Raw genomic sequence first — 25,936 nt, forward strand, 5'->3', positions numbered from 1 at the left:
CACCCTCCCAAGTCCTCCAGACAAAGACCACCCCCAGGGACTTGGACTGGGAGCGTCCGGACTGGCTCATCCCACACTGACTGCCCGGCATCAATAACCAGCTAACGAGGCCGTGACGCACGGAAGGGGGCGAAAAAAAGACGGACACAATGTTGTTTAATGGCGCGGGGGGAACAAAGGCGGGGAGGGGGCGTGTCCGAAGAGCCGCGTTAAAGGCTCGGTGGGCAAACAGCGAGCGTAATGGTGCCACGATTGTACGGTGGGAAAGGGGCCGCCTGTGTAAAGGTCGCCTCCTTATCGACCAATCGCAGCCGCAGTTAAAGTGTCCGACAGCATCCATCAACCTGGGTCGGGCGTACAGGTGATGGATGAGGCTGGAGGGGGAAAATGTGGGTTCCGTCCAATTCGGAAATAAGGTGTTACGGACGAAAAATAAATATCGATTGGAACGTTAAATAATAAAGGGGCGTGTTTAAGCAGAAATTCCTAAATAAATCACCCGAAGAATTCAAATGAAAATATGTCCTATTGCTGTGGTCAGCAACCTACCACGGACCAGCCCAATAATATGAGTGATAATAACAATGGAAAGCCCAACCACACTGCGTAATCACTAGACCACTAGCCATCTAAATTACAACTTTTATCTCATCCTTACAATCTGGTACCCTGAGTAAAAAAAGGTGTATCACATTGTTTTAGCTGAGCTCTTTCCCATAATGCTCCATTACAACAACGTAAGACACCATAAAAATAGTCTATATTCTAGTGGATTAGTGGTTTGTATTTGTCGCGTATTTTGCTGTGATCTGGGTTTGATTCCCATTGCATCCAACACCCTATATTGGATGCAATGGGAATAACGCGCGGCCGAATTGACTTCTTTGGGGGTGAAAAAAAAATCACCAACAAATACGGTATACGCTAAAAATAAGGCTTTTCCTTTGGGTGCCACCCGGTATTAAACGGCCACTGTCGTGATCCACGTGTGTGTCATAAACCGGAACAGGATCAGGACCCAAATGTGTGACAAGCTTTTATTTTACGGGAAATGGGGAGTCATGCACGTTAGGCAGCGGTCTGGCGTGGAAGGACAGGAAGCCAGAGACCAACAAGATCGATACAAATTGCCCGTGCAGGTATTGGACAGATAGGGTCGATACAGGACGGGCACGACCGGATTGATATTGAAACAGGATATCGAATTTGAACAGGACGGGAACGAAAACTGGAGAGAATAATAAACAGGACAAAAATAGACCGGAACGAAACTGGAAACTGATATTAAACAGGACAAAAATAAACGGGAATACCATCAGGAAACAGGACCGAGTCAGAACCCACGTCTTGCAGAGCAGAGGTTCAATGACAGACTGACCAAGGAAGAGTCAGAGCACTGAGCTTAAATAGACGGAAAGCCAATCTGTCAACGAGCCGCAGCTGGCGCCACACGGGCCGGACCAATTGGGCGCCATGGCAACCGTGACAGTGTGTCAAACTGGCCGCAGGCCAAATGTGGCATGCCACATCATTACACGTGGTCTTTGAGACATTGCTGAGAGAAGTGCAGGAACAAATGAGCTGCATTGCATTAAACAATGACTTGCAGTTTTAAAGATCTCCACTAGTTGTTGCTAAAGCCAGGTGCTACTCGCAAAGCACCCGTAAAGCTGCATTTGCTAACGACCATTAATCAACCAGAGAACATTGAGAAAACCTATCCCCATGTTATTTTACTTAAAAGTAAAGACATGAACATGCCCCGTTCGAGGCAGTATGAAAAATACAAAATGTAGATAAAGAGCACCTGGCGGTTTTTAAAGAAGTTTGAAGAATCGTTCTATTATAGATTTGAAATCTGACAGCCAAGTTCTCATATTCAGGTAAACATTTGTATTAAAGAAATTATAAAAGGCAGAAAGACTTCTAAAGCATTACATTTATCATTTAAATTAATGTTTGTATGCCGTGAGTTTAAATAAACTGTAATAGAAATAAATTCTAAACGGCAAAAAATGAAATCTTCGTGAAGGAAAAAAAAACTTTAATAATAAATGTATAAAAAAGTTTTATATCCCTGAATAATATAATTGTGAGCCTCTGAAAAGACCCCCAGCCCTCCGGACAAGGCTTACTTTTGATGCCATTCATTTACTAGTTTGGCCACCAGAGAATGTTTTTCTTACCCCGAGCTAAAATGAGTTTGTCTCCCCTGTCCTTATCCCTGCCAGACGGAATTTGGTCTCAAGTACAAATATTGGCTTTTGATTTAATTCAACTGCGTTTTTTTTTTTTTGCAAAGTACGATAACTTAAGTCGTACCTCCAAAAACGTATCACAAATCATCTTTGCGGAATGAAAAAAACTCCTATCTCAAATTTTAAAGTGTTCAATACTGGCGAGTATAATTGATGTAAGTTGTCGAGTGAAAGAGAAGTATGCCTCCGTAAAAACAGTCGGTATTAGGTGCAAATCAACAAAAAAAATGGTAATTTCTTCAGTGTCGGTAATACGTCGAAACATAATACAGAAAGTGGTAACAACGGCAATAATTCCGGCACGAAAAAACGGCGGAGAAATTCCTCAGAAGACCGCGAAGGCAAGGAAAACACGTGTTTTGAAGCGAACGATTCGACGAAAGATAAACTAAAGAATACTCCTAGCAAGAAAAGGACTTTTCTGCAAAAATGGACTCTATTATATTCCTGGTTACGCTATGTGGAGCATGATAATGGAGGCTACATGTTCTGTGATGCGTGCACCCAGCGTGACAAAAAACTGGATTGCATAAATCATTTCGCAATACGAACTTTCAGAAAAGCACATTGGATCGGCACAAAGACAATGAAAAACCACAAATTAGCTATGGAAATTCCGTTGCTGCAATTGGACCTTGAGAAGGCATTACAACTGTGGCGGGACAGCAAACCACGAAGAATATATGAACTGAAAAATCTGAAGTGGTTAAAATTGCATGAATATATAGACTAATATTTCAGCAATATTACTTTGTACAATGTACAATATTTTTGTGAACTGAAAAATCTTAAGTGATAACTGCTTTGTATTACCAATTAAGTGAATTAAAACTGAATGAATATATAGATATAATTATATATTTGTCGCCGATTTACAATTTCAACCTCGATAACACTAAATTTTGGGGACCCATAGATCTCTGTTGGGACCCATAGATTTTTGAGCATGCGAGTCCCCGGGACCCATCACTTTTCACAGGTAAAATGAACACTGATTGACTATAAATGTGTTTTTTTTTTTAAATATTTGTATTTTGTATTTGCATTTATTTCACATAATATGAGTGTCACGACCAGAATGGAATCAGAACCGGGATGCGTAACATTAACCACAACTTTATTGAGATAAGAGGACAGGCAGCGTCCGCGATCCGGTGCTCGCTGGACGCGGGAAGCAAGCCGCCCAGAGAATCGGAACGTGTTCGGAATGCAGAAGTGGATCTTCCGGAGCGGGCGATCGTGGTGTCGAAGACGGAAAAAAAAACAGGTCGATAGCCAGGGCAGGAGATCAAAGCGTGGTCGGGATCAAAAACAGGTGGTAAGCCATGAAGGGAGAGCAAAACATGGTCGGGGTAAGTCAAGTCACATTTATTTATATAGCCCTTAATCACAAAAATGTCTCAAAGGACTGCACAGGATTACAATTACAAAATTACACAATTACCTGATTGCCCTGCAATTGGCTGGCACCCAGTTCAGGGTGTCCCCTGCCCACTGCCTGGAGATGGCTGGGATGGGCTCCAGCCCCCCCGCGACCCTAATGAGGATAAGCGGTACGGCTAATGAGATGAGCCAATTACCTGATCTTAAACCAGCATGCGGGCAAGGAACAACTCCAAAACCTCAGTGTGAGGAAAAAATAGAAGCCTTGAGAAAGGACCTCACACGTGGTAATCCCTCTTCCAGGATTGACCAGGGTGAAAAAATAATTCACATAATTAAGAAAACAGGTCGTAGCTGGAGACAAACAGGGAGATCAGGAATGGATGGGTGAAAAACGGGACCGACGGGAGTCAAAATGCTTGCCTTGTAACAACAGAGGTTCGCTGACGGACTGACAACCGTAGAGTGACAGGACTGGGTTTAAAAAGGGACAGGGAACCAATCAGGTAGCCAAATGAGCGGGCACAGGTGATACTAATCAGTCATCATGACAATGAGGCTTACCTCGAGGGAGCTTAAATTTCAAAACAAAGCTTAAAGACGATAAAAAAAATTCTCAAATTTTCGTACTCGCAACTCAAGGAGTAACGAGCACACACTATTCATTGTATAGTGCAATTCGAATGGATAGCTTTACAATAAGGCTTATCTTTATACTTTAATTACGACTAGGGTTGGGTGGGGTTATCTTAACTTGATTACTTTCAATTACTTTTGGATTGCTCCAATACCAAATATGCTAATAAAAGACAAAAGAAACTGAATATGAATAAAATGACTAAATTTTGTGCAGGCTTGGGGAGTAACGGAACACATGAAATGGCAAAAATGATGTTGGCAAGCTGTTGGGATTGATTTTCATTTTGTTTCTGTCGCATTTTATGTTAGTTTTGCAGAGATCAAAGCCAGGAGAGAAAGCTTACCACGTGTTGTAAGTCATAATTGTAGTCATATTTAGTTTCTTTTGTCTTTTATTAGCATATTTGGTATATAATTGGTAATAAAAGTTGTATAACAGCTTCATCATGAAGAAATTTCAATCTCATCAACAACATTAAATTTCGAAAACGTGAGAGTCCAAAACTTTCAGGATGTAAGCACAATATAAAATGCGGATTCAATTTGGTTTCTTTTCACGAGTGCGTCCGACATGTTGATAAGTTTAAACAAATATTTGGACTTTTCAACCTCTAAGTTCAAAGCCTGAAATAGGGCAATATGTCAAAAGGTTCTTAGGGGGCCAATACATTTGCAAGGCCCCGTACGGACCCCAGGACAATTTCTTCCTACGATAGGCTCCACTATCAAGACGTTCAAAAATTTGGAATTTAGCGGCGTCGGGCCTGCAGGTGCAGCCTCTTGGCCACGAGGGCGCCGCCCATGAATGGTTGATTCAGAAAAGGGGCTCCCGAAAAACCCTAATCCCGGCCCCTTTTAATCCGATTATGCTAATTCCTACTCCACACAGAGAGCCTCACGGAAAGCTGCGTCTTTCAAACAACACTTGAAGGGTGTTTGAAAAAAAAAAGAAAAATTGGTTAAACTGGGGCTGTTTTTTTAGTAAGCGTGGATGAGCGTTTCCTGGCTAATTTATGTGCGGGTTTGGACAAGATTACCACGCCGGCGCACAAAACTCACATTGTTCACTTGTCAATCTGGATGTGCTACTTTTAGCTTTTGTGGACCATTTAGGTGGGATACAAATATGGCCGTCGGCAAGGTTTTAGCAGCGTAATGGATTTTGTGACGGTGGGTTGGAACCGGTGTCTACTGCGGTAGGATGAGGGAAAACGACATCTCAGTTTACAAGGGGGTCACATTTTGACAATGGGGGTGGAATTCCCCACAAAAACGAATTTCCTAATGTTTAGTTCCCAGGTAGATTGGCAAAAATTCTGGGGATAGTACTATGACTTTCAGGTCAGGTCAGGTCAAGTCATATCAGGGTTTGTACACATTTTTAATGGCCAAATTTAAGTATTTTTGTAACAGTCCTGCAGTCAGGTTTGATTTTCTCCCCCCTCCCTCTCTCACTTGCCCTTTTTTGGTCACTTCTTGGTTTTATATTCCACCCACACCTGGCGTCACTTGTCCTGATTACCCTCCTATCACACCTCTCCAGCTTCACTATCTATATCTCTGTTTTTTGGGCTAAGTGCTAGTTTTCAGGGTTCATACACCTTTTTCATGGCCAAATTCAAGCATTTTATGTCCCAGTCATGCAGTCAGGTTTGATTTTCACCCCCTCCCTCTCTCATTTGCCTTTTTTCGGTCACTTCCTGGCTTTAATTTCCACCTACACCTGGCGTCACTTGTCCTGATTACCCTCCTATCACACCTCTCCAGCTTCACTATCTATATCTCTGTTTTTTGGGCTAAGTGCTAGTTTTCAGGGTTCATACACCTTTTTCATGGCCAAATTCAAGCATTTTATGTCCCAGTCATGCAGTCAGGTTTGATTTTCACCCCCTCCCCCTCTCATTTGCCTTTTTTCGGTCACTTCCTGGCTTTAATTTCCACCTACACCTGGCGTCACTTGTCCTGATTACCCTTCTATCACACCTCTCCAGCTTCACTATCTATATCTCCGTTTTCTGGGCTAGGTGCTAGTTTTCAGGGTTCATACACCTTTTTCATGGCCAAATTCAAGCATTTTATGTCCCAGTCATGCAGTCAGGTCTGATTTTCACCCCCTCCCTCTCTCATTTGCCTTTTTTCGGTCACTTCCTGGCTTTAATTTCCACCTACACCTGGCGTCACTTGTCCTGATTACCCTCCTATCACACCTCTCCAGCTTCACTATCTATATCTCCGTTTTCTGGGCTAAGTTCTAGTTTTCAGGGTTCATACACCTTTTTCATGGCCAAATTCAAGCATTTTATGTCCCAGTTATGCAGTCAGGTTTGATTTCCTCCCCCCACCCTCTCTCATTTGCCATTTTTTGGTCACTTCCTGGCATTAATTTCCACCCACACCTGGCGTCACTTGTCCTGATTACCCTCCTATCACACCTCTCCAGCTTCACTATTTATATCTCCGTTTTATGAGCTAAGTGCTAGTTTTCAGGGTTCATACACCTTTTTCATGGCCAAATTCAAGCATTCTATGTCCCAGTCATGCAGTCAGGTTTGATTTCCTCCCCCCTCCCTCTCTCACTTGCCCTTTTTTGGTCACTTCCTGGTTTTATTTTCCACCCACACCTGGTGTCACTTATCCCGATTGCTCTCCTATTACACCTCTCCAGCTTCACTATTAAACTCTCTGTTTTCTGGGCTCGGTGCTAGTTTCAGGGGACATATACATTTTTAATGGCCAAATTCAAGCACTTCCAAAGCCAATTTTTCACTTCTTCCAGTACCGTCAAAGAAAGAAATATAGCGCTGATCAAAAAAACGTTTTTTGTTGTTGTTATTGTGCTATTTTGAGCTTATCTTATTTATGAACCACTATCTTTTTGTGTCAATGGGCTGCTGTAAACTGACATGAATTCTGCCATTCTGCTTCAACAGCGGACACGCAGCTTCAATACATCACTTGTTTACAGACAGGGAAATGACTCTGTCAGTGTTGGGTAGTAATGGAGTTCAATACAGAAGACAAAAAGAGAGAAAGTACTATATATATATAAAAAGAAAAAAAGGTGCCAAATTTGGACTCATATTAACGATATTATACGATTGCTCCGAAGCAGAGAGCATTTGATCTTAGAGATTGACGATCTTTTGCTTTTTGTTTTACTTAATTCATATTTTTTGCATTTTTATCAGAGGATCTGTATCTAAAATGCTTAGAATAAAAATGTAAACATTTATTTTTTTTGCATTTTATCAATTACTGTACTTTCCGCACTATAAGGCGCACAAAAAATCGGATTTTTTTTTAAAAAAAGCTTGCGCCTTATAATCCGGTGCGCCTTATATATGGATCAATATTGAATTGCAAGGTCTCGCAACTAAGAGAAGCAGCCACCGACTCCATTTTTAGCGTAGAAGAAGTGCGCTGTGCATACTGGGAAATATTAAACAACGATTCTCTTTTATTTGTGCGTTTGTATAAAGACCCTGAAATGGCTCCTATTAAGAGACACGCTTACACCGCAGAGTTTAAACTCAAGGCGATCAGTCACGCAGTAGAACACGGAAATAGAGCAGCAACAAGTGGAGGAAGCATGAGGATAAGCTGCGCCAAGTAAGGAAGACTAAACAAAGTTTCCGTGGCAATAAAAGCGAGATGGCCACAGTTAGAGGACACACTTGAACAGTGGGTTGTTGAACAAAGAGCAGCAAGTAGAAGTGTCAGCACAATCACAATTCGAATTAAGGCAACAGCGCTGGCACGGGAACTTAACATTAAAGAATTCAGAGGTGGTCCTACTTGGTGTGTGTTTACGTTTTACATTTTACAGTTATTATGTTATTGCTTTATTGTTATTGTTTTGCACTTGTTGTTTTTGCACATTACGAGTGTCACTATATTGCGATTGCAATTTAATGAACTATAACAGTATCAGACATTTTTTTTGCGTGTTGACTAAATGGAGGAAAAGTAAAATGTTAAGCCACATGTTAAAGATGTGTCACGAAAATGCTTTACCTCAGAGAAAATAATAAAACAGCTGTTTATCCATTTTGGGAGTGAATGAAGATTGCGGAAAGCTTGTTTGTTCTCTATTAATAAAGTTTGACTGACTTATCTGACTGTTTTGTTGACATTCCCTTTAGCGCGGCACCATCTAACGGTTGCATAACGTAACTACATCCTCTACTTTAGCCAAGTCAAGTTAAGTCACATTTATTTATGACGCCCTAAATCACAAAAATGTCTCGAAGGACTGCACAGGATTACAATTATAAAATTGCACAATTACCTGATCTTAAACCAGCATGCACTTATAGCGCCTTATAATGCGGTGCGCCTTATGTATGGAAAATACGGTATTTATAGCACCCGAAAATTAATATTTTTGATTTCTAATTTATCGTTTTGCATTTTCAGAGATGGTGTGTTGTTGTTCGACTTGAAATCTGTTCAGTGTGTAAAAAGCTAAAATTGTTTTATGTTTTAATTTTTTTTTTAGATCCGAATATTTTTATTCGTATTTCATGTGTTTTTCAGGCATCAACTACAAACCTAATTACTAATTACTAAATAATTTAGTGCATTAGTTTTTTTTATTATTGATAATATATGATTAAAAAAAAAAATCGGAGGGGCTGTTTGAGAGCCATAAGAGCTGGCTCCTCTCAGTGAGTCAAGACAAAAAAAGCCAGTTTTCTAAATAGATATGACAGGCGTGTTCACACCCTTTTCAAAAAATTCTCTTCATTTATTGTGAGTCAAGCATTTATTGTGTTTAAAGCATTTTGGCAACGCCTACTTTTGACAATTGTGCCGATTCTTCGAAAATATTTTGAGTTTTTTAATAATAAGTTTGAAGCCTGAAATAAGGCAATAAGTTGAATATCTCTTGGGGTGGGGGGCATGCATTTTATATTATATAGAAATTATTTTATTAGCATGATTGTATTATAATTATACTAATGACAATAAAATGACATTTAGACTAATTAAAATATGAATCCATATTTGTCATGATTACTGATGTGACTCAGTTGTGCCCGCTCCTTTGGCGCCAACTGCCGCGGGTTCTGATTGGCTCTCGATCAGTATTCGTACCCAATCCTGTCTGTCCCCTTTAGTCAGTCTGTCTGCGAACCCCAGTCAACACTAGGCAAGCCTTTTTCGACCCTGACTCCCACCTGTCCCGTTTTTTGCTCACCTGTTCCCTGGCTTCGACCCGTTTTTGATCCCGACCACGTCTACTCTCCTGTGTCGGCTTCTGTCCTCTTTTGTCCCCGACCACGCCTTCTCTCCATTTCTGGCTTACGACTCGCTTCCGACCATGTTTTTGCTCTCCTGTCCCGGCTACTGACACGTTTTTCTGTCCCCGACACTGCCATCGCTCGCCACGGAAGATCCACTTCCGAGTTTTCAGAGCAACCTGCTTCCCGCGTCCAGCAATCACCGGATTGTGGGCGCAACCCTTTCTTTTTCTTCCAATAAAACTTGTGAGAAACGCAACGCAAGTGGGTCCTGTCTCCGTTCTGGTCCTGACAATATTATTTATATTGCGAGCAGTGTTCCCTCTAAGCTGCGCACTGCTCGCACATTCTCAGCGCACAAGAAAATCTAGCCGGCGCACAAAAATGAGGGCTCAAAATTACTAATTAAGAAGCGACTTGAGTCAAAGTTACAGTGCATGAAGGTAAAAATACACGGGTTCCCCTGACGTTGTGTCCGAAATGCGGTATTTTGAAGTCGAGTCAAAGGAGAACGAAGTTGAGTAAAGTTAGTTTGTCGGGGAACCGGCTTCTTCTCTTTCGGGTCCTAAACGGCTCTTCAGGTTGTTTTTGCTTCTTTAATCCCAACAAGACCAAATATTATGTAAAATTATGCACAAAATGACTTAATGGAAGGGGGAATCGAGCAAAAAAGTAAAAAATACCTGTCGCGAGACGTGGTGGAGTGGAAGGGGTGACCGGACCGGAACGGAGGCAGGAAGGGAGAACTCAATTGCGTAACGATCCAAAACTTTTATTCACCAAAATAAAAGTTGTCCAAAACTCTGGGACATGACAAAACAAACAGTTGTTTCTTCCAACTCAACTAAACAGGACAAGGCATAACAGAACGGACAATGTTTAAAACTAAAACAGGACAAGGCATAACAGACCGTGGAATGTGTAATGAGCCAGCGCCCGCCAAACCCACAACCCAGCCTTAAGTAGCAGACCAGCAATCAGCTGATCTGCTCCAGCTTGAGTTCGGGGGCGCGGCAGACTTGTCGCCACGGCGACCGTGACAATACCAAAATGAAAAAGTAGTGAAAAGCTGAGAAAAAAAGAAACAAAAGGAAGAGAAAAAAGAAGGAAAAATTTAGAAAAAAAAGCCAGAAAAAAAGAAAAGAAAGAAATGTAGGAAAAAAGTAAATAGAGAACAAAAAGAAAAAAGTAACAGCTTGGAATAAATAAACACAATGAGATTTTTTTTAAAGAAATTAAAAAAAAATAGAAAAAAAAGAACGGAAAAAAGAAGAAAAAGTTTGTGTTGCATTCAAATAATTTCCAATTATATAAGTGAATCTTGTTGCCGACATTGTACTTCCACTAAAAACTGTGATTAAGTACAGTTCTGTATCTTACAACCGACTAAATAAGCCCCCCAAAATGTCAATATTATTTGACAAAATATATCAGGAAATAAAAAGAAATGGATATCTTGTGAAAGAATTGTAAGAACAAACGACGTTTGTAGGCCGTGCAACCTTTGCAATTGTACATGAGTCCATTCATTCAAAAGAGAAAAATCATTTGGCATTGCCGGAAACTCAGCAAAATGTAACATGATGTCAAGTTTTAGACATGTTTGATAATGAATTATCTTGCCACACTTGGGATTACGGTTGCTCACTGTTGTTTTAAGCGCTGTTCACCGACTTGGTGTGATCGCTCAGACCCGTGGAAAATTACAGGGAACATTGATTGCGAGCTACTTTGTGAACATTCAAGAACAACAAGATATTTCTATAGTGTTTACATACAAAAAGATTTATTAATCTCACCAAAACATGATTGCATAATGTGAGTTTAACATGAAAGTAATTCCCAAATTAGTCCAATCCGATGATAAGGACATCAATAATGGTCCTCAAAATATCAATTATCGGGGAAGAGAGGAGCAGAGTGAGAATGCTCACTCGGGAGTGTTCACACAGCGATAAGTGATGATGATGAGGAAAACGCCACATTGTGGTTCTAATAGATGGGCGGTGTGATGGGACGGTGAGGGGGTTAATAGGGGGCCCTTGATGACGCCCACTTTGGCCCCCTCCTCTCTTGACAATGAGCACGTCATTCCAGAGCCGGCTATAAAAGCTCAGACCTCGTCCTGCTTTTGCAGCATGCGGCTCAGAATTTCATTCTTCCCGCGACTCTCTCGTAAGAGGACATCTTTGAGCACCAAGGTAGGAATGCTTCCTTATATTTAGAAATGACCGTATTTTCCATACTATAAGGATCACCTCATAATCCCAAAACGGCCAGAAATGTGAAAGTGCGCTTTATATAACACAGAATACGGTAAGATTGGATATGAATCCAACCGTATGTTTCCATATTTAAGCAATGATCCGTCACCAATTTTGAGTATTGCAGATTGAAATCTCAAATTAATGTTTTTAAAAGGTATTGAAGAGAAGGCGCTGAGAACCTATCATTACTACCGTAAATTCCGGACTATAAGGCGCACCTGATTATAAGCCGCACCCACCGCATTTCGGGATGAAAACCGACTTAGTACGTACGCAAGCCGCGCCGGTATATTAGCCGCATGCGCCCACATTAAATGATGGATGTCTTTTGAATGAACTACTTTGTTGGTGTTGGCGGGGGGATTTTGTATAAGGTCATTGATATATATTCTCTATCATTCGTCGGCTATCTATTATTAGTCAATTCATGATACATTTCAAAGCCAATAGGCCGAGACACTTGCTCCTAGTTGTAGAGGTTTATTGTTTTATATTCTTTATCAATTATCCGTTATCGGTCAAATCATAATACACTGCAAAGCCAAGAGGTCGAGACACTTGCTCCCAGCCAAGAGGCCGAGTCAAGGTCCAAACCAGAGGGCCAAGCAGCGATCAGTGCGACTGCACCGTACCCGGAGGTACTGCAATACCGGGCTGATGCGTGAAGTGGACAGAGCAAGCTCTTATTCCATCTCCCAATTGCAAAAATCAACTATCTGTACTGAGTCAAGGACCCAGCCTAACCGACACATACCGGCACAGTCCAGGACTAGTTCACAAGTGAACTAGCCTAACCGACACATACCGACACAGTATGAAACTCATGGCCGGCTGTAAGTTGCACAGTTGGCCGTCGCATGCTGGGCTATTGCATCTATCCTGGTGATACTGCAATACCGGGCCGATATGTGGAGTGAATAGAGCAAGCTACTTATTATTTGATGCAGACCTGCAGAGTCGGGGTACCCGTTGAAAGTAATCCAAGGGAAAAAAAGTGTATATTTCCAAAGGTAAGGGTGGGAAAAATATATATCCACTATTGTCTCCTGCGTTCACAAACACTCACCTTTACCCGCCCCCAGTTCCCATCAGCCCGCGTTTGCTCCGCCGCTTCTTTCTTATTCGCTCGTGAAAATCATCATAAGTGTCTCAAATAAATACATTACAAAAATATACAGTTGCAAATACATATTATACATGGTTACACATATTTAGGAAGAAAGACGGTACACCGAGAGAGTTTTCAGAGCTTAATAATAATATTACAACTTTCATTCCAAACCGTGCCTGTGAAGGGTAGCAAAACGCTACTAGCAACACGCACGCAATGTATCAAATGTAACAGTTAAATAAGCATACCGCAATTGTTAAATTCACATTATACCGTCCTCATCTTCCTCTCTATAACTGTCGCTGCAAAAGGCGTCTCCTCGCCATCTGAAAGAACCTTCGTCATATAGACAGTTTTTGCATAAGGTAAGGAGTTGAAGTCTTCCTCGTCATAAGCGGCCGTTAGAAAAATTACATTAATTGGCCGCTTCACCGGATAAGCCTCAGGGCTGAACATTTGGAAAAAAAGTAGTGGCTTATAGTCCGGAATTTGCGGTAATAGACCTCTAGTGGTGAAGATGACATGCGAAAAGGCATTAACAACGTATCCCAACATTACACTACTTTTACCTATGGTGCTAAAAACACTGATTTGGATAGTGCATTCTGATAAGGTAACTGACTCTGCACTGCGTCAATAACAAAAAAATATTATAAAAAAGTGGTATCGACCATCCTAACTTACCGTAAATTCCGGACAATAGAGCGCACCTGATTATAAGCCGCACCCACCACATTTTCAGAGGAAAACCGATTTCATGCATACACAAGCCGCACCTATATATAAGCCGCATGCGCCCAGGTTAAAAAATTGTAACACAAACATTAAATTTATCCAGACCCGACTTCAAGTCGCGCGGTTGAAACTAAACGTCCTTCATTGAAGTACACAGTCCAAAAATCACAGCCGGCAAAATGAACGGAAAATGATACCGGTATTTAAGGTTTGATGCAGACCTGCACAAAAACAGGAAACAAAATTCTATACAAGCTCTTTTACTCACATATTAAACAGTGAGGTTATCGATGCACAAGTGAAGAAGGTAACCTATCAGAATGCACTATGCAATTCCTGGAGATTTTTTCAAGCGTTGGTGGCCCAAGTTATACAAAATAATGTCAGGTGGAGGAGGATTAAAGACAAATGACTGAAGATTTGAATTTTCAAAATGGAATGAAAGACCATTTTATTCTGAAGGTTAGAACTGCAACCATGACACATAGCTCAAGGTGATTACATCTGCAGTCTTCTCATTAGCAGTATTTTGTGACATTTTTACGTAAGAACTCTGCTTGCACCAAGTTTTGAGACCATTCCTTACAGCAAAAAGGATGTTTGAAATGAACCTTAATGATACTAAAGAAATTTAATGGAATATGGAACTGTTTTACTCACTGCCACCATCTCCTGGCTTGTGTCATCATTGCAGCCTCTGTCAGTTCCTTCATGACGCATGCAAGTGTGTGCATTTCTTAGACGTATTTGAATAAACTCTTCTTTTCCAATCTTTTTGGGAATCTGGGTTAACGTTTGGACTGCACTTGAAGAAGACCTCTTATTACATGACCAATTTATGCTACACTAGCAAAAACGTGGGGACGAGCATAATGTCCCCGTACAGCACTCCCCCCACCTCTCAATCCTCCTACTTAGTGTGTTCCACTCTGAACAGCTTTGCTTGAAGCAAGATAAAGGCAGATAGGCATAGTGGAAACAAATGAAATAAAATAAATAAATACATGTTATATATCGTGTTCCTTTTAAATAATCTTTTCTCAAAGAGTGGTGCGGTACCCCCTGGGGCTCTACCAAGGGGGGTGCGGGCCCGTTTGACTTTTGACAAAAAACGGGGCAGCACGGCAGCGCAGTGATTAGTGCATGTGCGACACAGTTCTGAGGTCATGAGATCGAACCTCCTGTGTGGAGTTTGCATGTTCTCCCCGTGCTTGCCTGGGTTTCCCCCGGGCAATCCGATTTCTTCCCACATTCCAAAAACATGCATGTCAGGTGAATTGTCCGATCCAGATTGCCCCTAGGTGTGAATGAGCGAGCGAATTGTCTGTCCCTGTGTGCCTTGCGACTGGCTGGCAACCAGTTCGGGGTGTCCCCTGCCCACTGCCCGAAGATAGCTGGGATGGGCTCAAGCACCCCCGTGACACTACTGAGGATAAGCGGTACGGATAATGGATGGACGGATGGACACAAAACGCTTAAGTGACCCGATTGAAAAAAATATTTAACATGGAAGAGCAGACAGGTGGAGGACGACGGGGTAAAGGGAGTAACAAAAGTCTCATCCCAAAAGCTAAGATAAAGAGGTTTGACAAAGCATTTCACTGCGACCACAAAGGGAGGCGAGCAGAGAGCAAGGCATGGACAGTATTGAGTAATCTTTGTTTTGTCCCCGCCAATGTTCCCTGTAATTTTCCACGGGTCTGAGCGTTCACTCAAAGTCGGTGAGCAACGCTTGAAACAATAGTGAGCAACAGCAATCCCAAGTGCGGCAACTAAATCATTATAAAACATGTCTAAAACTTGACATAAAATTACATTTTGCTGAGTTTCTGGCAATGCAAAAAAATATTTCACTTTTGAATGAATTGACTAATGTATTATTGCAAAGGTTGTATGGCCTACAAACGTCATTTGTTTTCCCAACAATTCTTTCACAAGATTTCCATTTTTTTTTTTTCCGGTATCTTTTGTCGCATAATACTAACATTTTTGGGGGCTTATTTAGTCGGTTGCACGATACACAACTGTATTTAATCACATTTTTTAGTGGAAGTACAATGTTGGCAACAATATTGACTTGGGATAATTGGAAATTATTTGAATGTGACACAAACTTTTTCTTCTTTTTCCCTGTTTTTTTTTTTTAAATGCCTTTAAAAAAATCTCATTGTGTTTATTTTTTCCTAGGTGTTACTTTTTTCTTTTTGTTCTCTATTTACTTTTTTCCTTTGTTTCTTTCTTTTCTATTTTTCTGGCTTTTTTCTGGATGTTTCCCTCTTTTTCCTCTTCCTTTCGTTTATTTTTTTCTCAGCATTTGACTACTTTTTCATTTTGGTATCTTTCTATTTTTTGTTCTATTTCCCCCCCTTCCTTTAATTCATTTTGTGCACAATTTTACATAATATTTGGTCGTGTAGGGATTAAAGAAGCAAAAACAACCTGAAGAGCCGTTTTGGGCCCGAAAGAGCCGGTTCTTTTTAGTGAGCCGAGCCAAAGAAGCCGGTTCTCGAAAAACTCTACTGACTTTACTCAACTTCGTTCTACTTCGACATTGCCATCAAAATACTGCATTTCGAACACAGCGTCAGGGAAACCCGTGTATTTTGACCTTCATGCACTGTAACTTTGACTTAATTCGCTTCTTAATTAGCAATTTCGAGCCCTGATTTTTGTGAGCTGGCTAGATTTGCTTGTGCGCTGAGAATGTGCAAGTGGTGCGCGATTGCGCACAGCGCGCCGCTTAGAGGGAACATTGGTCCCCGCTAATATTATGTGATCACATGTAAAAAAGGTCCGTCTTTGGGGGAAGGGGAAAGTAGGGCAGGGTGATTCGATGACACTAGGCCCTAGTGTCATCGAATCACCCTGGGGTGTCAAACTCATTTTAACCCGGGGGCCACACGATAGAACAAACATTCTGTCGGGGGCCGGACTAGTAGATTAAAGAGAAAGAAAAAGAGCGATAAAGAAATAAGAGAAAGAGGGAGGGAAGAGGAGAGAGGACAGGACAAAGAGAGAAAAAGAGAGAGAGGGAGAGAGCGTGAGAAACAAAAGATAAAATGTCGTGAGAGAAGGGGAAAAGAAAGGGAGAGGAAGAAAGAAATCCAAAGAGAAATACAAAGACAGGAGAGAAAAGAGAAAAGAAAGCGCAAAGGGTATGAAGAGAGAAGGAGAAAAGACAAAAAAGGAAGTTAGAGCAAAAGAGTTTAAAAGACACAGAGAGAGAAAGAGACAAAGAGCAACAAAGGAAGAGAAAAAGAGAGACATAGAGAGTGAAAGAGACAGAGAGTGGGAGAAACAGGGTGGAAAAGAGAGAGAGGGAGAGAGAGAGAGAGAGAGAGAGAGAGAGAGAGAGAGAGAGAGAGAGAGAGAGAGATAAAAAGTCGTGGGAGAGGTGGAAAAAAAGGGAGAGGAAGAAAGAAATCCAAAGAGAAATAGAAAGACAGGACAGAAAAGAGAAAAGAAAGCACGAAGGGTATGAAGAGAGAAAGAGAAAAGAGGGAAAATGAAAAAGGAAGTTAGAGCAAAAGAGGTTAAAAGACACAGAGAGAGAAAGAGACAAAGAGCAACAAAGGAAGAGAAAAAGAGAGACACAGAGAGTGAAAGAACAGAGAGTGGGAAAAAAGGGGTAGAAAAGAGCGAGAGAGAGAGAGAGAGAGAGAGAGAGAGAGAGAGAGAGAGAGAGAGAGAGAGAGAGAGAGAGAGAGAGAGAGAGAGAGAGAGAGAGAGAGAGAGAGAGAGAATACAAGTACAGTGTCTTTGTGAGAGGCACCTGGTTTTGGCAACATCAAGTTGACATATTTCAACCTGCAGCTTGTTTTTCTCTTGCGCTTCTCTGAGTGTTGTCTCGCGGGCCGGATTCAATCCCTTAGCGGGCCTGATTTGGCCCGCGGGCCGCCTCTTTGACACCTAGTGACTAGAGGATTTCTTCTACCGAAGGCTTGACAGAAAATAAATGAACTCACACGAGCCTTTTCCCCCCCCCCCCCCCCCCGGTCTGGAGCAGAAACCCGAGGCCTGGCTTCACGATGACCCGCAAAGTCTTCACCAACACCCGCGAGCGCTGGCGCCAACACAACGTCAACAGCGCCTTCTCGGAACTCCGCAAACTCATCCCGACGCATCCGCCCGAGAAGAAACTCAGCAAGAACGAGATCCTGCGACTGGCCATGCGCTACATCGATTTCCTGACGCGGTTGCTGGAGAGCCAGAGCGGAGGCGGCGGGGGTCGAACCGAGAACCGCCACGCCCCCGCCGCCCTCCTCACGCTTTTGCGGGGCAACATGGAGCAGCTGCGCTCGCCCTCGCGTCCATGGACGCTCGCTAGCGATACCGAGGCGCCGTCCTCGCCCGGATCCTCCTGCGGGAGCTCCGAGGCCTGGTAGGACTGCCGAGGGCCAAACGGACTTCCGGAACTGCTTTTTTTTTTTTTTAGCGGATCCCATCTTCCACTTTTGTGAGGACTGCACATGAGCAGCATTGCGTTTGTATGTGTTGTGCATGAGTCTTTTCATAGTCCCTAGTTAGCTACAGAATTTGTGTCCAAAGAGGCACCTCAAAAAGCACTTTTTCATCTCTTTTTTTCTCGACTCGACCGACGAGATTGCACTCTTATTGTTTTTTCATCATTTCTGTGCAGTTTGCAACTCATCTCGCCAAAGATTCATGTTTTTTTCCCTGTGATGCTGATTAATAGGGATGGGGGAGTATCTTATACTCAGGGTTGGGTAGGGTTACTTTAACTGGATTACTTTCGATTACTTTTGGATTACTCCAATACCAAATATGCTAATAAAAGACAAAAGAAACTAAATATGAATAAAATGACAAAATTTTGAGCAGGCTTGGGGAGTAACGGAATACATGGAACGGCAAAAATGATGTTAGCAAGCTGTCTGGATTTCTTCTCATTTTGTTTCTGTCGCATTTCATGTTAGTTTTGCCGGAGATCAAAGAGATCAAAGCCAGGAGAGAAAGCTTACCACGTGTTGTGAGTCATCATTTTATTCGTATTTAATTCCTTTTGTCTTTCATTAGCATATTTGGTATTGAAGTCATTCAAAAGTAATTGAAAGTAATCCAGTTAAAGTAACCCTACCCAACCCTGCATTTTATGTGAGTTTTGCCGGAGATCAAATAGATCAAAGCCAGGAGAGAAAGCTTACCACGTGTTGTGAGACATAATTTTATTCATATTTAGTTTCTTTTGTCTTTTATTAGCATTTTTGGTATTGGAGTAATCCAAAAGTAATTGAAAGTACCAGTTAAAGTAACCCTACCCATTCCTGCATTTTATGTGAGTGTTGCCGGAGATCAAATAGATCAAAGCCAGGAGAGAAAGCTTACCACGTGTTGTGAGTCATCATTTTAAGTCAAGTCAAGTCAAGTCATTTTTATTTGTATAGCCCTTAATCACAAAGAGTCTCAAAGGGCTGCACTGGTTATTGCACAGACTATTATTACAGACTATTACACCATCCCCTGATCTGAAACCAACATGAGGGCAAGGAAAAACTCAATTAAGGGCTAGACAAAAGTAATTAGTTCCTTTTGTCTTTTATTAGCGTATTTGGTATTGGAGTAATCCAAAAGTAATTGAAAGTAATCAAGTTAAAGTAACCCTACCCAACCCTGCTTATACTAGGTATCCGTATCGGTAATGATAAATGCATTTAGTAAGGTATCGCTACTTACAATGGTATCTTATACCGTTATGGACTGCTCATTTAATAAGGAACTTGATATTCAATAGGGAATTGCCATTGAATAAAAGCAGTATTATCTTGGGATTTAAAGTATATCTTTTAAAAAACAATAATTGATAATACAAAGTATCGGCATCAGTGATAATACAACTTTTTTGTTGGGTTTTGTACTCACAGCGGTCACTGATGCCGGTATGGACCTCCTTCTCGCCATTCAACAATCAGGAACCTGGAATTAAAAGAATGATATATTCTCATTAAAGGGACAGTGTGTAGTATTTAATACATTCTAGTGGTACAAAAAAACCTTTCATCTGGTAGAAAAAAAAAACCCAAAACATTGATTTGAATACTAAAATACTGTCATACCAATGTTAATTAAAAAACAAATCATAGGACGAGAAATGTATGTTTCTTTTGCACCGTGCTATCCCTACTTAGATCAGCGCCATGTTTATCCGGCATCCTGCTGCCGCACTGTGTCTTGTATCACTGGCTCTTTCTAGTACAAGACAACACAGTGCCATCTAGCGGTCAATATTACACATTTAGGATTTAGGTAAATGGTCTGCATTTATTTAGCGCTTTTCAAGTCAATGAAGACCTCCCAAAGCGCTTTACAATGTGCTTTACACTTACCCATTCACACACACACACTCACACACCAATAGCGGCCATGCAGCCATGCAAGGTGCCAACCTGCTTATTGGGGGCATCAGGGATTCAGTGTCTTGCCCAAGGACACTTCGACATATAACACGGAGGAGCCGGGAATCGAACCTGCGATCTCTTGATCCCAAATGCAATATTATGCTAGGATTTAAAGGTATATCTTTAAAAAAAACGTTTTGTTTGACAATTACCGATACAAAGTATCTGTATCAGTGATAATACCAGGTTTTAGTATCATTATTGCTTTCTCATGGCTATCAAGCAATCACGAATCTGATATTAAAATGTACATTTTTATCAAATAAATCAAATCACAGGGAAGGGTTTAGAAGTATTATTTTTCAAAAAATATTTTGATGAGGGATAACCAGTATAAAGTATCTGTTTCAATGGTCATACCAGCTTTTAGGAAGGTATCGGTACTCACAATGGTAACTGATACCAGTGTGGACTGCCTTCCAAGGGTAATTTAACAATCAGGAACCTAACATTCAAAAGTTAATATCGTATTTATTTAATGACAATTATGAGATTTGAAGTTTTTTTCTTCCAAAAATGTTTCAATAGACAATGACCGATACAAAGTATCTGTATCTGTGATCGTACATGCTTTTAGTAAGGTAGTCCCAATGGTAACTGATATCAGTCAGTAAGGGCAGCTTTCCAATGGCAATTTAAGAATCGGGAACCTAAAATTCGAAAGTTAATATCGTATTTATTTAATGGCAATTAATAAACTTAAAAAAATGTCTTCAAAAATGTTTTGATTGACAATTACCGATACAAAGTATCTGTATCCGCTATCGTATCGCACATTAACAACTGATACCAGTAAGGACTGCCTTTAGTGGCCAGTTCACAATTAGGACCTGAAACGAAAAATAAAGATGCATTACCATTTTATAAATGTGGTATTATGCTGGGATTTCAAAGTACAATTTAAAAAAAAAACAAGGTTGGCAGGTACCAATACCAGGTATCTTTATTGATGATAATACATTAAATACAAGCTTTTGCAGGGCGGCAATAGCTGAGGAGGTAGAGCGGTCGTCCTGGGACCATGACCATAGTGTTGAAGTATCCCTGGGCAAGACACTGAACCCTAAGGCCCCCTATAGGCAATTAGGCGCCTTGCATGGCTGCCTCTGGCTGTCCCTGTGTGTGTGGCTAAAAAGGTAAAGTGTGAAGTACATTGGAAGCGCTTTGGCGGTCTTCAGTTTACCATTTAGCTTTTAGCGATAACAGTATTAGTTTTCCTTCTCGTGGTAGTTTAATAAGGAATCTAAAATTAAAATAATGAATTGCCATTGAATAAATGCAGTATTACATCAGGATTTAAAGGTAAAGAATGGATTTTCTGCAGTAATGGTATCAATATTGGTAATAATTACTACTCAAAGATAATATGGTATCCAACATCCCTACTAATTAGCGTCTGAAATTTATTTGGGGATTTCTGTTCCTGCTTGTGACAAATTGTATTTATTTGAACTATTTATTGAATAAACTGTTTGATGAGAACTTGTTTTGTCTTTTGACACCAGAAAACATTGCAGAACACTAACGGGATGTTTGTCATGATTACCGATTTGAATCACCTGTGCCTGCTCATTTGGCACCAACCTCTGCGGGTTCTGATTGGCTCCCTGTCACTATTGGAACTCAGTCCTGTCTGTCCCCGGTTGTCAGTCCGTCTGCGAACCTCAGTGAATACTAGGCAAGCCTTTTTCGACCCTGACTCCCACCTGTCCCGTTTTCTTACTTCCGTCTGTCCCCGGCTTCGGCCCGTTTTTGATCCTGACCACGTCTGTTCTCCCGCCCCGGCTTACGACCTTTTTGTCCCCTGACTATGTCTACTCTCCCGTTCTGGCTTACGACTCGCTTCCGACCCCGACTTGCTCTCCCAGTCCCGGCTACCGAGCCGTTTTTTCCGTCTCTGACACCGCCATCGCTCGCTACGGAAGATCCACTTCCGCGTTCGGAGCACAATCCGATTACTAGAGCGACTTGCTTCCCCCCTCCAGCGACCACCGGATTGTGTGCGCAGCCCTTTTATTTCCTCCAATAAAACTTGTGAGAAACGTAACGCAATTGGGTCCTGTTTCCGTTCTGGTCCTGACAATGTTTGTTTTTTTCAGGGATGATAAAATAAGAAATTATCTTCTTTCATAAAAAGTCAACCAGGACAGTTTAAGCAGTAATCAACAACTAGCATCAGATCATAGCATTGGCAATTGGTCTATTTGTCAGGAAACGGACCGGGTTCAAAACTCATTTGCTCAGCCGATCTTTCACTTTAATTGAGAAATAAAAGTTGTCCAACACACAAACGGACCAAGGACAAAACAAAACAGGTTTAAAGGCAATCAAAATTACAAACTAGGCATTACTCAGAACGAACAGGCATGAACAGGTTTTCCTCAAGGTTAAGCAATGGTCTGGCAACGGGCAGTCCCAAAAGAAGTATTTAAGTACTCCACAAGCAATCAGTTCAATGCGTCTCAGCCGGTGTCAAGGGGCGGGGCCAGCTGGGCGCCACGACAACCGTGCAGGACATGACACTATTAAGAGATCGGCTTTTTAAAATGTATTTATTTTACTTTTCTATTAGAAGACTTAATTGTAGGTATCATGTCCATAGCAGATGTCAGTATCGGCAACCCTGACTGCTTTACAAACATGACATATAAATTTGAATTTAAAACAATATTAAATTGCCATTAAGTTCATTTTAATTTAAGTACAAATATTCTGTTGCGGTAGATTGCTATTCCTTTAAGAAAAACTCAGTAGAGAAGAGATGTTATGTATTTACAGGACAAGTAGTATCGGTATTTGGCATAGTTGAGCATCGTGTCGGTCAAAAAAAAGTGGTATCGATCATCTTAACTTAAATGTAAATCTTGATATTCAGAGTTTATTTCCATTTAATTTAGCATAAATTACAAATGTCTCTGTATACTATTTTGGATTTTAGTTAAATGTAATCAATTCACTTAAACATCAAAGACGAGTTAATGAGTTCTAAAAATATGTAATTTTTTAGGTGTATCAGGAAAAGACAATCGAAAATTGAATAAGTGATATTCATTCATTAACTGCGCCGCTTATCCTCAGTAGGGTCGCAGGGGGGCTGGAGCCCATCCCAGCCGTCTTCAGGCAGTGGGCAGGGGACACCCTGAACTGGTTGCCAGCCAGTCGCAGGGCCCACAGGGTCAGGGACAGACAATTTGCATGTTTTTGGAATGTGGGAGGAAACCAGAGTGCCCGGTGGAAACCCACGCGAGCACAGGGAGAACATGCAAACTCCACACAGGAAGGTTCGATCTCATGATCTTAGAACTATGCCGCGGACGTGCTGACCACTCAGCTGCCGTGCTGTCCCAGATTATACACAGGAAGGAAATATTATTTGATATTAATTTTTTTAAAACAACATACAACTAGGAAGCAAATCATGGTACTATTATGAGGGATTTTCATTTAACATCACACTTCAAAACATATTAAATTTGAAATCAAATGAGGACATTTTGGCGTGTAAAATATGCTATTTTCCGGACTAGAAGGTGCACCTCAAAATCCAAAATTAGCAAGAAATGTGAAATTGCACCTTATAACATACCTTAGAATACGGTGGATAAGAAATGCAAGCAGTAATTACAGTATACTAGTACGTGTGCTAAACTACACAAGGTTATAAGGTGTACTACCACATTAGTGCAATGATCGATTGATCGAAAAACTTTGCTGGACACAATTGCATAGCACTGTATGGGTAGGGTTACTTTAACTGGATTACTTTCAATGACTTTTGGATTACTCCAATACCAAATATGCTAATAAAAGACAAAAGAAACTAAATATGAATAAAATGATGACTCACAACACGTGGTAAGCTTTCTCTCCTGGCTTTGATCTCTTTGATCTCCGGCAAAACTTACAAAAGATGTGACAGAAACAAAATGAAAATAAATCATTTTCAATCAAATTTAGTAATTTTATTCATATTTAGTTTCTTTTGTCCTTTTTTAGCATATTTGGTATTGGAGTAATCCAAAAGTAATTGAAAGTAATCCAGTTAAAGTAACCCTACCCAACCCTGATGGAACAGGAATCAAACCCGACCTGAGGTCGCCAACACTTAAACACAACACCATCAGTGATAACATATAAAAAGGCATTACATTTGATCTCATTATCACACTTTCTACTCACGGTGCCAGAAACGTTGATTTGCATCACAGATTCGAATTATATAGTCTCTCCACTTCCTCACCAAAGAATGTTAGAGAAAACAGCAAGTCCTTCAACATAATACTATCCAAGCTATTTTACAGTATCAGGGTTGGGTAAAGTTACTTTAACTGGAGTACTTTCAATTACTTTTGGATTAGTCCAATACCAAATATGCTAATAAAAGACAAAATAAGCTAAATATGAATGAAATTACTAAATTTTGTGCAGGCTTGGGGAGTAACGGAATACATGGAACGACAAAAATGATGTTGGCAAGCTGTAAGCTGTTTGGATTTATTTTCTTTTTGTTTCTGTCGCATTTTTCGTTAGTTTTGCCGGAGATCCCTACCCAACCCTGGCTATATAGCACAAATGTCTAGTGGTTAGGTTTCTGCACTTTCACCACCGCCACCCGGGTTCAATTCTTGTTGCACACAGGGTTTTGCGCTATTAGTAACCAGTATTTTTCGACTGATTAGTCATTGCACTAATAGATAAAAGTATAAAACACTATCTTTTAGTGTAGTTTGAATTCAATGTGTCAGGAGAAGACCAGAACAGAGCAGGAGACCCCAGAGCGTTCGTACAATTCTTTATTTGGGGAAGCGTAAGGGTTAGCGGGAGACGTGATCAATCGTAGCGTGGGACGAAGGCAGGTCGAGTTTACCAGGACTGAAGAGAAGATCGTAGCGTGGGACGAAAGCAGGTCGGATCGGAGGCAGGTCGGATCGAGGCAGGCAGAATCAGGTAAACAAGTCAAAAATACACAGGAAAATCAAGCGAGTCAAACGGGGTAAAAAGTATCCTCCGACGAAGAGTTCTCCGCGTAACGCGTTTAAAAAGGGAGCATTAACCAATCAGGAAGCACATTCCAGCGCGCCACATGATTACCCCAGGTGGCTCCACTTGGGTAATCATGACAGAATGTGCCTAAACATATACAACTAAAGATTTTTGATGGGCGCAAATTACAGCAAAAAAAAAACAACATAGCGTAAATTCCGGACTATAAGCGCTACTTTTTTCCCCAACCGTTCAAACCTGCGGCTTATTCAGTGATGCGGCCAATTTATGTAATTTTTTCTAACAGCCGCCACTACAAAAGGTAAGATTTAGACCGGTGGAATATATGCGCCGAAGAAGACTGAAACGTCTTAGCTTGTGCACATATTAAATTAGCGTAGAAATATCCTCACCATGCAAATTGCAAAAAGAAAGGCACATGACGCAGCTTTCAAGCTAAATGCAATCGAGCAGCCCGATAAAGAAGGAAACAAAGCTATTGCACGTAAACTCTACTTTGAGAGCGTGTTGCTAGCGTGCTTTTGAATAAGGGAGCGTGGGACAACGTCTATGTGACATAGTCTCTTTCCAATACTGGGGAAGACGACTTTGATGGCGTCAGTTATAAGGAGGAAGATGAGGGCGATTTACTGTGATAACTACAAGTATGGTATATTTTTCAACAGAGCTGTTTAATGTGTTGCGAGCATGTTGCTAGTAGCGTTTTGCTACCCTTCACAGGCACGGGTTGAGATGAAAGTTATAATATTATTATTAAAGCTTTGAAAACTCTCTCGGTGTACCGTCTTTCTTTATAAATATGTGTAACCATGTATAATATGTATTTGCAACTGTATATTTTGTATGTTAGAGACCTATTCTGATATGTTTTCCACGGGCG

At 41.1% G+C, this 25,936-nt stretch overlaps 1 protein-coding gene and 1 pseudogene across 1 annotated transcript; one reads left to right on the forward strand and one right to left on the reverse strand.

Annotated features, from left to right (window-relative positions):
* The first annotated feature begins 11,636 nt into the window (after positions 1–11,636).
* Positions 11,637–21,534, forward strand: tal2 (T-cell acute lymphocytic leukemia 2). Its single transcript, XM_088336539.1, has 2 exons — positions 11,637–11,724; positions 17,643–21,534. Exon 2 carries the CDS (start codon positions 17,665–17,667, stop codon positions 18,019–18,021), a length of 357 nt encoding a protein of 118 aa, XP_088192665.1. The 5' UTR covers positions 11,637–11,724; positions 17,643–17,664; the 3' UTR covers positions 18,022–21,534.
* Positions 12,414–12,502, reverse strand: LOC148366114 (U2 spliceosomal RNA; annotated as a pseudogene).
* Positions 21,535–25,936: the final 4,402 nt, after the last annotated feature.

The sequence above is a fragment of the Urocampus carinirostris genome, chromosome 5 (assembly GCF_059441175.1).
Source record: "Urocampus carinirostris isolate Australia breed hairy pipefish chromosome 5, RoL_Ucar_1.0, whole genome shotgun sequence".
NCBI classification, from domain to species: Eukaryota; Metazoa; Chordata; class Actinopteri; order Syngnathiformes; family Syngnathidae; genus Urocampus; species Urocampus carinirostris.

Coding starts and splice junctions, on each gene's coding strand:
- tal2 (XM_088336539.1), top strand. CDS start 17,665: ATGACCCGCAAAGTCTTCACCAACACCCGCGAGCGCTGGCGCCAACAC.